Here is a 12,730-nt window from a genome sequence, read left to right as displayed (position 1 = left end):
CCAAAGGTCACCTTTCATCAGACATCCCAAACTCGAAAGGGGTAAAACAAGGGTGTATTCTTGCCCCCTTCCTATTTAATTTATTTTTATCAGATTTGCCAGATCACCTTCAAAAAATAGAATCACATGCCCCTAAACTTAATCAGAAACCAGTTTCTCTATTATTATACGCAGACGATGCTGTTCTACTATCATTAACGAGCTTGGGTCTGAAACGCCTTATATCTTCTCTGATCCTTTACTGCGAATGTAACAAGCTCTCTATAAATTACGAGAAGACAAAAATTTTGGTCTTCTCGAATGGTTGGAAATTAGAGAAATGGAAAATAAGAGGGCAGGAAATTCAACAAGTGAAAATCTATAGGTATCTGGGAATCTTATTCCAGAGCAATTTAGGGTGGGCAAATCATTGCACAAATGCCATAAAACAGGCAAAGTGCACCTCATCAGCTGTTGCCCGTTTTTATTATCAGAAAGGCAATCAATTTATTCCTGCGGCCAATCAGATATTCCAAACAAAAGTGCAATCCCAGATACTCTATGGAATCCCGCTATGGGTCCAAGCATATAATAGTGATCTAAAAAAGATTCACTCCAGCTTTCTGAGACGTATTCTTGGACTCCCAGCTGTGATCAAATATGAAACAATGTGTGCAGAAATAGGCATACACACAATGGAATATTGGGCCTGGTCCACCTCAATAAAGTACTGGTTACGCTGCCATTTTCGCTGCCCTCCATCAAGTCTGCTCGCTGATTTGCTCAAAGACTCCTACAAATCAAGATGGTATCAGTACCTCGAAAAAAAGATTGAATCTTTAGGCATCGAGCTGGAGCCCCTGTACAATTCTAATGAGCAATACATTTTCCATAATATCCTAACTAGACTAAAGGATGTCGAGAGGCAAAATATTATGGCAGCTGTAAACAAAATTTGTTCGCCCATATTCTATGATTTAAATATCTTAGATAGCAGAGCCAATTACGTCACCAAATTAATAATTCCAGCCCAACGTAGGGCTTTTATGCTGGCCCGTTTGAATGTTTTTCCCTCAGCATTTGTCAGGGGAAGATATCAAAACATCCCTAGAAATAAGAGATTCTGCAGATGTTCTATGAATGTCCCGGACACGGTAGAGCACATTCTCTTTCAGTGCCCATTGTACAGTACGCTCCGTCAACGCGTGCTGTCCCCTCTTCTGGGTGGTCTGGAGCCCCAACAAGGTGAATGTGTGGGATTCTGCCTATCCGACGTTGACCAAAGGGTAACGGCGGGGGTAGCCGAGTTTTTGGTAGCAGTCCTCCAAGGAGCAGGTTAACAAGGAAAACCACTGATTTTATATGTATATATATATATATGTATGTAGCCAACTGCTGCCTTTCTGTTTATATCTCAAGGCTTTTATATGTTTCTTTCTCTTTTATCGTTTTATTTGTATAATGCCTAATAAAGGTTTGAATAAGTAAAAATAAACTTTGGTGGCATCACTAGATGTGCACTTAACAGAAATACAAACCATTCTTTTAAAGTTCTTCATATTTGTCTGGCTGCTTGATTGAATTACTCAAGACTTAGAGAGGCTCATAGACCAGTGGTGTCTTAACAAGGAGAGCCATACATTGATCTGCAGCCTGCTTCATCAGTAATAAAGGAAAAGAAAATACGGACTGGGTGTGAAAGTCTTTTAATATTGGAATTATTCTTTCTATTGTTTTGAATTTTTAGTGCTGAAGACGTGGTAATAAAACTGACTGGAAGCCAACTAACAGTTGAATATTTGGAAGAAAATGGATTCACAGAGCCTATCCTCATCCCAAAGAAGGACGGCTTGGGCTTATCTGTACCTGCACCGACGTTTTATGTTAGTGATGTTGAAAACTATGTTGGTACGTATTTGTTTTTGAGTTCAGAGCCTACTTCACGGAGAGCACTTTGAGGGGAGGCTCTTTCAGGTAGTTCACCAGTCTGGGAAAACATGTAAACATCCTCACAAACCACTAGTGACCTGGATGGCCAGTCTTCTGAACACAGGAACAGAGGAAGTTGCCTTATACTGCGTCAGAGTGTTGGTCCATCTAGCCCAGTGTTGTCTACAGTGGCTGGCAGTGGCTTTCCAGAGCTTCAGCCAGGAAGCTATCCCAGGAGGTGCCATGGATTGAACCTGGATGCTGTACCTGTGAGCTACAGCCCTTTCTGCCTCCCAGCCATATGATCACATTAATCAGTCTTCAGCCCAAACTTCAGTCAAACTTCACTGCTTCCCCCTATATCCTGCAGCTGCTGTTTCCCCTCATGCCTCATTTGCTGCACCATCTTCTCTTTCAGGCCCAAATAACAGTCCTTAATGGCTGCCATCTTAACTTGGATTTGGCCCATTCTTATATAAAGAGAAGGGTGCAAAGGTAAAGGTGCGTGCACAGAATACCATCAAACTATGGGTTAGCATAAATAAGCATGCTGGTTCACAGGGCAAGAATGGTGGCCATTTTACACCACCCCCATTGGTCCTGCTGCTGTGCTTTGGGCCCAACCATGGTTTGGCTTAGTGTGTGAAGATAGGTTTGTGGTTTGTGTGGCTCCAAGCACACAGCAAGCTGTAGCCAAGGCTTACTGCTCATGATTAGTCTGAGAGAAACAAACCATGAGCCCAGGTTCACACGACTTAGCTCCTAGTTGCACAGCAGCAGCGAGACTGGGAGAGGAGTGAAGCAGCTTCCATCTTTGCTTTGTGGACCAGCATGATTGCTAATATCTTCCCCTATTCAGTGCTTCTCCCTTGCTGTCATTCCCTTCCACCGCAGCTGACGTCCAATATCTAAAGTGCGCCTGGGGAGAAGGATTATTGGGAGGTGTGCAGTGAGTGTAATAAGGAATGAATTTTCTTCACACCTGTGCCACTTCTTCTCTAAAAAATTGTGATCCAAACAGACCTGCATTTCAACAGACCTGCTGCCACCTTTTTTTACTATAATAATTTTTATTAGTTTTCGATTAGTCCAATAATAGCTTTATTATAACAATGGCAAATTATAATACATTTACTAATACCAATTGTTCAAATACCAAATTATATAATTTAGGTGGCCCCCACTTGCTAGAATTGATGGTTTGATGGTATTCTTTATTTCTGCATTCCAAAATCTTATTAATTTCAATTATATTCCAGTCAAAATAATAATCCCATATACAACAACTACAATATTAATAACTTCTATTCGTGTTGACACATTAAATGATTTATGAAACTACAGGTGAGGCACTCAAACTATATCCTTGTTCTTCCTGTGTGTGACAATTATTCTGTCCATGATGTTTCCTCCTGTCCTTGTAAAATGTAGTGTCCATCTTTTCCTGGTTGTTGCTGTTCTCCATCATGCCTTGGGCGGAGCTAATATCCCAGGTCTGCTGCCGCCTTGATGTCCCATTTACACCCATTTGCCTCTTCTCATCTACACCTTTTATTTGCATCTAGTTTTTTCACTATTCTTTTAGATCACCTAGACCATGAGAGCGTTGCTTACCTGTGGTCTTCCAGATGTAGCTGGACTACAGTTCCCACATACAGGACCATTGGCTGGTCCAGTTGGGGCTGATGAGAGTCCACAACAACTGGGGGCATCAGGCTTCCCATGACTGTCTTGGACCCATTTCCAACCCCAAAGAGAGGTGCCCTGCATTTAAAAGCTGTGTGTTGCCAGGAGACCATCTTCCTATCACAGTGCTGAGAGAAGCTGCAGCTGCTGACCAATCCCTGGACATGCAGCTGTTAGAAGAATGAGCTGATATGGTCAAGGATAGCAAATGGGGGGGGGGTGAGTAATTTATGAAATACAAATGGCAGACACGATGCTCCTGGGTAAAGTGAATCCTGGTTTTCCCATGGCAAACTTAGCCATCCATCCCACCTTCTCCTGTGCAGATGGTGTTTTTGCACATCCTGATTGTCCCACATAGTCCCACGTTGAACTGAAGTGGTTTTTATTGGCCACATTTGACTGTAAAGAACTGAACAGATTTATTTTCAAAAGCCAGTACAGTGGTACCTCGGGTTACATACGCTTCAGGTTACATACGCTTCAGGTTACAGACTCCGCTAACCCAGAAATAGTACCTCGGGTTAAGAACTTTGCTTCAGGATGAGAACAGAAATTGTGCTCTGGTGGCGCAGTGGCAGCAGGAGGCCCCATTAGCTAAAGTGGTGCTTCAGGTTAAGAATAGTTTCAGGTTAAGGACGGACCTCCGGAACGAATTAAGTACTTAACCCGAGGTACCACTGTACTAGAATCTGTTGGATAATGACTTCTTACAGTTTTATGTGTCTCCATCCCTGCTTATTTATACATTATTTTGAATACTTTGAAAGCAGAAGATGTGATGTAAAAGGTCGTATGAATCAAACAAGGCATTTTAAAAAAGAAAAAAAATTACATTTGAAAATCCAAGTGTATAACTAAAACGCTGGTAGGAAAACAAGTAAAAGAGACAAATAATGCCATTCCTTCCTGAATGATCAGTAATATCCTAGATTGAAGCCTTTTCTCAATCAGATGGCCTAGAGATAGTATGGTGTTCTGCCCAAGGGCAGCTGTTCTTTGTGATTCAGAGGTGACAAGCACACTTTGGGGAGGAAGGCTCCTCACTTTATTCCTGTACAGTACAAATCAGCATACAATGCACATGGCTAGCCTGTTTCTGAGCATAAAGCACAGGACTGGACTGCATAAAGCATATCCAAGCATAAATTGCGCAATAAGCCTAAACACAGCCCAATTAGCTGAATTGGATTACCATTTGCAGATATGCATACAGGTTAGTAGAGCAAGAAACATAAAGACCAGTGGGGTAAAGCTACATACTCCAGCCCACCATTTGTGCCCAATCATAGCTCATGGGATGCCAGGCAAAGCTAGCCTGCAGGAAGTCTAATTCCTGCACCTGGTTTCTATAAAGCACAAGGCATGAAACAGCGCACAGTGCCTAACTTAGCCTTATGCTTGGCTATTAATCTATCATGCAAGATCCTACTGCTTTCATCCCTTCAGACTTAAGGTCACCAGTGGGAAGCATCTCTGTTGGCTCTGGGTTCTTCCCTCCCAGTTCTGCATCTGGGTGTCAGGGTGTGTAGCTGTGTGTTCCTTTCACAAACTCCTTGGCTTCTTCTTATATAGTGTTGCACTGTGCCGACAAGGCTGACTGGCATATGGGTCATGCACCTGTAGCATTCCTGGAGAAAGGGGAGTTTGACTGTAGATATCCCCTTGGCTTTAAAATGAAAGCAACAGTGTGTGTGCCAAACTCTCATCTTATCTACGCAAGATAACCACCTGGCATTTTCAGGCTTTGATCCTCCCTGTTAGTGTGCTGTTTTTCTTACTTTACCTGCCATGTTGACATTCTGCTATTTTCCACTGAATAAATGCTGAATACACAGATTCATATTAAACCCTACAAGCATGGGGTAAATATAGCAAGCAACGCAACTTCCAGGCCTGTTCAGGCCTTATCCTGAGGCATCAGGGGAAATATTGACAACATCGCACTATCTTCTTGTGCTACAAAGGACTTCCATGATGTGACAATACATATGGTTCCAGCAAATGAACACCAAAGACAGCTTCAATTTTGGAGAATACTTTGTGATACCTCAGTGGGGACAGCTGCCTTGTACATGTATTTTATTTTATTTTCTGCAGCAGTGCTTTGCAGGAAGGGATCGTATATGCAGATACACTGATATACCTCAGCTGTGTTTTCACTTTAAAGGTGAAAGCTTGTATGCATTTCATCCTTGGATGTGGCTTTAATTTCAACTTGGGAATTTTAAGAAAAATAAATAGACTAGAGAAATTTTACCAAGGATCACTTTCTGAACATTTTCTGTAGAGCAGTTTGCAGCCTTTTAACACTGGCCACGATGCAAGAGATGTTGTACTATCTCTAAAAGAACAGGCCTGCAGTCTGGAGGTGCTATGTGTTCCATCTCTGTCCAACAGGTGGTTTGCGATCTACTGGTTGATCGTGGGGGTGTTTTTTGTTGTGGATCATGGTATGAAGCTCCTTATTGATCCCCTAAAAAAGCTCAACAACTCTGGTCAATTCTTCCCCCAAAAAACTCAACAACTCTTGGCAATGATAGTGGGTAGATCCATAGCTGTCAACTTACAGATTTGAAAATAAGGGACCAGCAGCCTTGAAAATAAGGGACCAGCAGCCAAAATAAGGGACCTGCAGCCTCACCTGTTCCAGGCACTCCAGTCTTCCTGTCCTCCTGCAGTCTGGTCAAACTCATGCTGGTAGCTTCGAGAACACTGTCCAACCAACTTTGTTTTGTTTTTTAAAAAAATAATATTTATTAAGGGTTTAAAGATTACAGAAAAAAAGAAGAATGAAAAAATGAAAAATTAAATACATAAAAAACAAAAAAATACAGTAAAACAGAGAAAAGAAAAACAAGCATTTAAAAACACATCCAATGTTTCCCTATCTTTATCTTTCATTTACTTGTTTCATCGACCTCCTCACACCTCCCTTTTTTTGTATTCTAGTTCAATTAGCTGTTTCAGCAAATCCATTCCATCTTACTCAATTTTTGTTCCATAATTTATCTTAACCCAATTTAACCTTAAATTTTCCACTTTGACCCATTAACAATCTATTTTTACTTAATTCTTTGTAACCTTTCTGCTAAAGCCATGTAACTTCATTCCAGCATCCTTCTAACATTCCTTAATTTTACAGTATTTCTGTAAATAAACTTTAAATTTTTTCCAATCTCCTTCCACCGACTCTTCTCCCTGGTCTCAGATTCTGCCAGTCATTTCCGCCAGTTCCATGTAGTCCATCAACTTCATCTGCCATTCTTCCCGGGTGGGTAAATCTTGTGTCTTGTCCAACCAACTTTGTAACCAGAGGTTCAACTGAATAGAATCTGAATCACATGCACCACAAGGCCTATGCAGCCTCAACTTAAGATGGCTCCCCGGCCTGGCTTTGCACTGCAAAGTTTGCAGCAGCACATGCTACAAAATGGCGTCCAGCATTCAAAAACCCTCTCAGCTTGCATTAACTAGCCACACACAAGGCATGCAGGCTCCACCCCCCAGTCGTTCTTAGACTTCTTATTGGGTGAGCAACACAGCCAAGCAACACAGTTGGAGCCTCCCTCTTCCCTGGCCGGCAGGGAGGGAGGGAGAGGAGCTGCTTCCTTTGAAATTTAAGGGACATCATTAAAGGGACATCCATCAATAAGGGACAGCAGCGGGACATGGCGCTGGAATAAGGGACTGTCCCTTCAAATAAGAGACACTTGACAGCTATGGGTAGATCATTGCCAGTTTTTTTATACTGGGAGTAGATCACAGTCTCTTGGGAGTTGAATGTGCCTGGAATAGACCACCCAACTGACTTCCATGGCTAGGAGTGCTTTCTACTTGCTCCAGCTGGCACGAAATAGCCTGACCGCAGTAGTTCATGCGCTGATAACCTCAAGACTTGATTATTGTAACACACTTTATGTAGCATCTTTGTATCTGATCTGGAAAATGCAGCTAGCACAGAATGTTGTGGCCAGACTGCTCATAGGAGCAGGCTATTGGAAACATGTTATTGCTCTTCTGAGATCTGCACTGTTTGCCAGTTTGCTACCAGGTCAGGTTTACGGTTCTTGTGTGTTAGTTCACAAAGCACCAAGCAGCTTGGGTCCAAGGTACCTTAAGGACCGCTGGATCCCTCATCTTCTGATAGGGCACTTATTGTGGTTCTCCATACCTCCGAGGTTACTAGGGACAAAGCTTTTAGTGTGGCAGGCCCTGCCACTGAAGGCTCAGCAGGAATCATCCTTGTCTTCCTTTAGACACGTCATTTGAAAGCAATGTTATTTAGGCAGGCCTTGGAAATGTGAGTTTTCTTTTAACCAGTGGAGGTTTTGACTGATGTTTTTATTGTTGTAGTTTTTGCGTGGTGTGCATTGCCTTGTATTTTCGTACAAAAGCTTGGCTTATAGATATTTAAATAAATAAATAAATAAATAAATAAATAACAAACCTTGGAGTAGCTCACAAGCTTTCTATCTATCATATCTATCTATCATCTATCTATCTATCTAGCTATCATCTATCTATCTATCATCTATCATCTATCTAGCTATCTAGCTATCATCTATCATCATCTATCTATCATCTATATCTATCTATATCTATCTATCTATCATCTATCTATCTATCTATCTATCTATCATCTATCTATCATCTATCTATTATCTATATCTATCTATCTATCATCTATCTATCTATCTATCTATCTATCAGCACAGTTTCACAGAAAGACGGTATGAACCATTTTCTCCTCAGGCACACCCTGTGGTGACAACCCACCATGCCCTTTGAGTTCCACCTCGGCCCACAACTCATATTGGCTCCAGTTTGACATTCTCATTTTCCTTGGTGTTTTTCCCCCTTTCAGGACCAGAAAGGAGTGTTGATGTCACCGATGTCACCAAACAGAAGGACTGCAAGATGAAGCTAAAGGAATTTGTCGATTACTATTACAGCACTAACAGAAAAAGAGTCCTCAATGTAATTAACTTGGAATTTTCAGATACAAGGTAAGATAGAACGACAGGCTTGCCTTATTCCTGGGATGGGCAGGTGTGTTGCTGGACTTCAATTCCTTCAGCCTCAACCAGCATAATGAATGGTCAGGGGGAATGACAGATGTAGTCGAACAGGATTTGAAGGGTCACTGTTTCTCATCCCTGCCTTACTGCACAGATTCTGAATATTCCCCAGCATATTTATCATTATTTTTTCTAGAGCATTAACAAAGACAATTCCCCAGTAATCCACCTATGTCTTATGTAATGATTGAATCAATGGTTTGGCCTTCCTCTACAGATTACGAAATTGCTTCCAGACGCATTATTCAACTGTGTTTCAGTTTGCTGAATTTTTTTTCTGTGGGCAATGTTTGTGGGCGACTGATGAATATATGATTTGCTGAACCATGTAATTTAAACCTCTTTTTTCTTGTAGGACTTCTGGGCAATCTACATAGACATAAAAAGATTATTACGGGGCAGGAGAATGCTCCTTTATAAACAGAGAAAATGATGAGCTCTGGCAAAAATAAAATAAACAATGGTTGTTTTAGAAGAGAATTCCATCTTATTGGACAAGAGAAAGGAGTGATAATTAATGCAGATTATAGAAAGGCTGAAGGATAATTGCAAGATCATTTCTTTTGTAGTATCCATAGCTCTCTAGGCTGTATTTATTGTTTTAATAATGTAACCCCCTTCCTTCCACACAGAGGATCAAAAGCAATTTCAAAGCTCTGTGATTATAGGTATTTTTCATTAGGTATTTTTTTACAGCTTTTCCTCTATCTGCTGAAAGAATAACGATGGGAAGCATTTTATTCTTGAGGATCGTTGAAACAATCCTCACATGCTGCTGATTTAATCATCAGCCAGGAAATATTGTAGTGCTCGACAAAGAGCATGGCATTTTAACAGGCTCCAAAGTTCTGCCTTGACACGAAGTGTAAATGATACGTACATTTACAATGGGAACATTTTAGTTTTAAGGTCCCACACGAGAGGTGCTTAAAAAGAAGAATATAAAATAAAGCTGTTCAGTATTCAGGAAACATTCAGAAAAAAACTGATAGTACTGTTTGCTCTTACATTTACATAATGTTTGGGGGGGTAATAAACATTTTGGCAAATCAGTTTCGATATTGGTTATAACGGGTTTATTGAGAGAGAGAGAGAGAGAGAGAGAGAGAATGGAGCAGTACCACTAACAGTCAAATTCTATGCATGTCTACTCAGAAATGAGCTCCATTGATGAAAGGGGGGTGTGACTCCCAGGTAAAGTAATCTTTTAGCCTAAAATAATCTTTCTCAGATTTGATTAATCAAACCAAACATACTCAGTCCATATGGCATTGAGTTCTTCGAGCCCATTTACCTCATGCTCCTCCCGCCCTCAGTAAAAAGTTCTAAAGGTTTTTTTTATACTTCTGCTAACTTGATGTTTTCCAAGATTATTAATTCATCCTTCTTGTGTGTGAGAGAGAGATGGCTACATGAGAACTGGTACTTTTGAGAACCGAAATCACTATCCTGCAATTTCCCCAGGAACAGGAGACTGACAGAGATTAACTCTAATGCTGACTTTAAGCTCATTCCTTTCTTTTTTGCTTTATATTTTAAACAGAATGTCCAGTTTTGTGGAGTCTCCTGATATAGTGAAGAAACTTTCTTGGGCGGAAAATTATTGGCCTGATGATGCTTTGCTGGCAAAACCAAAAGTGACCAAATACTGCCTGATCTGCGTGAAAGACAGCTACACAGATTTTCACATAGACTCCGGTGGCGCTTCTGCCTGGTACCATGTCCTGAAAGTAAGATGCTTTATTCCATATTTGATCATGCACTGTTCCATAGTAATTCCTCTCTTTTCTTGAATATCCCATTTCAACTCTGCTGCTAAAGTAAGTATTTGACTTAAAAATACATACAGTGGTACCTCGGATTAAGTACTTAATTCGTTCCGGAGGTCCATTCTTAACCTGAAACTGTTCTTAACCTGAAGCACCACTTTAGCTAATGGGGCCTCCTGCTGCCACCGCGCCATCAGAGCACGATTTCTGTTCTCATCCTGAAGCAAAGTTTTTAACCCGAGGTAATATTTCTGGGTTAGCGGAGTCTATAACCTGAAGCGTATGTAACCTGAGGTACCACTGTATTAAGGACTTTCAGAAACAAACAGCGGTTTTTGACATGTAGTTTGGGCAGTCATTTTGCAAATGCTCCCCCAAACATCTAGTATAAGACCATGAAGCATGACCTTTCTTTCTCTTTTTAATTGTTTTTATTAAAGATTTTCTTGGGTTACAGAAGTGTATACATGGTCTCCACTTTCAGATTATAAAAAAAGTCCTTTTTTACAGATCAGCTATATTGTGGGGGATGAGAAAGGGGGTAGATTTTGTGTCAGTGTTACGTTTCATATACAGTTTGAGAGAAAAGCAGAGTGGTAGTATAGTGCATAGCTGAACTATGGATTTTACTCCTGTGGGGTGCAATGTTAGCCATCAGCTTGGATTCCTTCAAAAGAGGATTAGGCAAATTCATGGAAGATAAGGCTATCATTGGATACGTGTCACCACAATGGCTATGTTCTGCTTCCACTCTCAGAGGCGATATGCCTCTGAATACTAGTTTATGGGACTCACAAGTGCAGAGAGCACTCTTGTACTCAGGTCCTGTTTGCAGAATTCCCAAAGCAACCTGGTTGGCTGCCGTGAGAAAAGGATGTCAGCTTAATGGGCCTTTGGTCAGAGCCAGCAGGTCCCTTGTCATGTTCTTATAGCTTCAATATGTACATGTATATTTGCTCCCTGAACCATAGTTCTGTCAGTGCGGTGGTGCTGATAACTTGCCTTTTCCCATTGAACCGTTAAATTGTAGAATTGTAGCTTTGAAGGGGATCCATCTAGTCTAACCCCCTGCAAGGCAGGAATCTCAACATGCGGTCCCCCATCCAACTTGAAACCACACTGGAACCTGCTTAGCTTTGCAAATGTGCTAGTATTTTTTATTGCTGCGCCACTGGGAGGTGCTTGGAATGGGTTCTTTCACCTCTGGAGGCGAGGCTGGAGGGATTTCAGAATCAGAGCACAAGGCTCGTTCCATATTTCCTCACTGGACCAGGATTTTATATTATTATTGCACTGTGTCTTGGCAAAGAGTCAGTCATCTTGCGCTATAGGAAAGCTTTCCTCGTGTGATTTCTATGTTTATATCCTCAGAAATACGAACAGCCACAAACTAATAAACTGTTCACATAAACCCAATTCTGGTTTTAATACCGCTGTCTCTACAAACTTGTCAATCTATTTTTGTGCAATATTTTGAACTCACACGCTTAAGGTGGACAGCATGTTTTTACAGAATAAAAGCCAGGAACAACCTGCTTCTGTTAACTTATTTTGATGATAGACAAAATAAGGTTGTGTCACCGCATCCGACAGGGGACCCCATTGTAATTCAAAGGATATTTTATAAACTTGCTTTGTAAGTTAAATTTAGGCCATGTCTTTCCATGTCCAGTGCAGCTAATGACAGTATGCAATGCATATTGGAGAAAGTCAGTTTAAATACAATAAGTAATAACAAGGAGGACAGTTAAAAACAGAGCATACGAAACAACAACAACAACCAACAGTGGTCATTTAAAACCAGTGATGCCTCACAAGCAGCAAAGGAGATGACTCATGTCAGCAGGCCAAAGGCCATAGCTGTCAACTTTTCCCTTTTCTTGTGAGGAATCCTATTCGGAAAAAGGGAATTTCCCTTAAAAAAAGGGAAACGTTGACAGCTGTGCCAAAGGCCTGTCCAAACAGGAAAGCCAACTCACATCCATGCCATATGTTTAAAGCAATCTTTAAGTGTCATGGCGTCCTCCAAAGAATCATGGGAACTGTAGTTTGTTAAGGGCAAAGAGTGTTGTTAGGAGATCATAAACAACCTACAGCTCCCAGGATTCTTGGGGGGGGGGGGACAGGGACTGTTCGAGCGGCATGAGAACTCTTTAAATGTACGGTGTTGCATGTGACTCAAAGGCTAGCATTGAAGGGCTTAAATTGTAACCATTAAACGGAAGTGAGTTCTTGAGCCTGTTCTCAACACCTGAAAAGGCCCCAAAAACATTCTTTAGCTGTTGG

The 12,730-nt window shown here is 41.2% G+C and overlaps 1 protein-coding gene across 3 annotated transcripts in view; it reads left to right on the top strand.

The window, feature by feature from the left end:
• PHF2 (PHD finger protein 2) overlaps nt 1-12,730 on the top strand; it is a 121,850-nt gene that overhangs the window by 75,136 nt on the left and 33,984 nt on the right. For all 3 annotated transcript variants that reach the window (XM_053377765.1, XM_053377763.1, XM_053377764.1), the window contains exons 4-6: nt 1,727-1,887; nt 8,462-8,603; nt 10,219-10,405. In XM_053377765.1, coding sequence (XP_053233740.1) covers nt 1,727-1,887; nt 8,462-8,603; nt 10,219-10,405 — 490 coding nt within the window. The remainder of the gene's footprint in view (nt 1-1,726; nt 1,888-8,461; nt 8,604-10,218; nt 10,406-12,730) is intronic.

This window comes from Podarcis raffonei, chromosome 2 (assembly GCF_027172205.1).
Source record: "Podarcis raffonei isolate rPodRaf1 chromosome 2, rPodRaf1.pri, whole genome shotgun sequence".
Classification (NCBI taxonomy): Eukaryota; Metazoa; Chordata; class Lepidosauria; order Squamata; family Lacertidae; genus Podarcis; species Podarcis raffonei.
The sequence above is the reverse complement of the archived record's forward strand: the minus strand, read 5'-3'. Positions and strand labels throughout refer to the sequence as shown.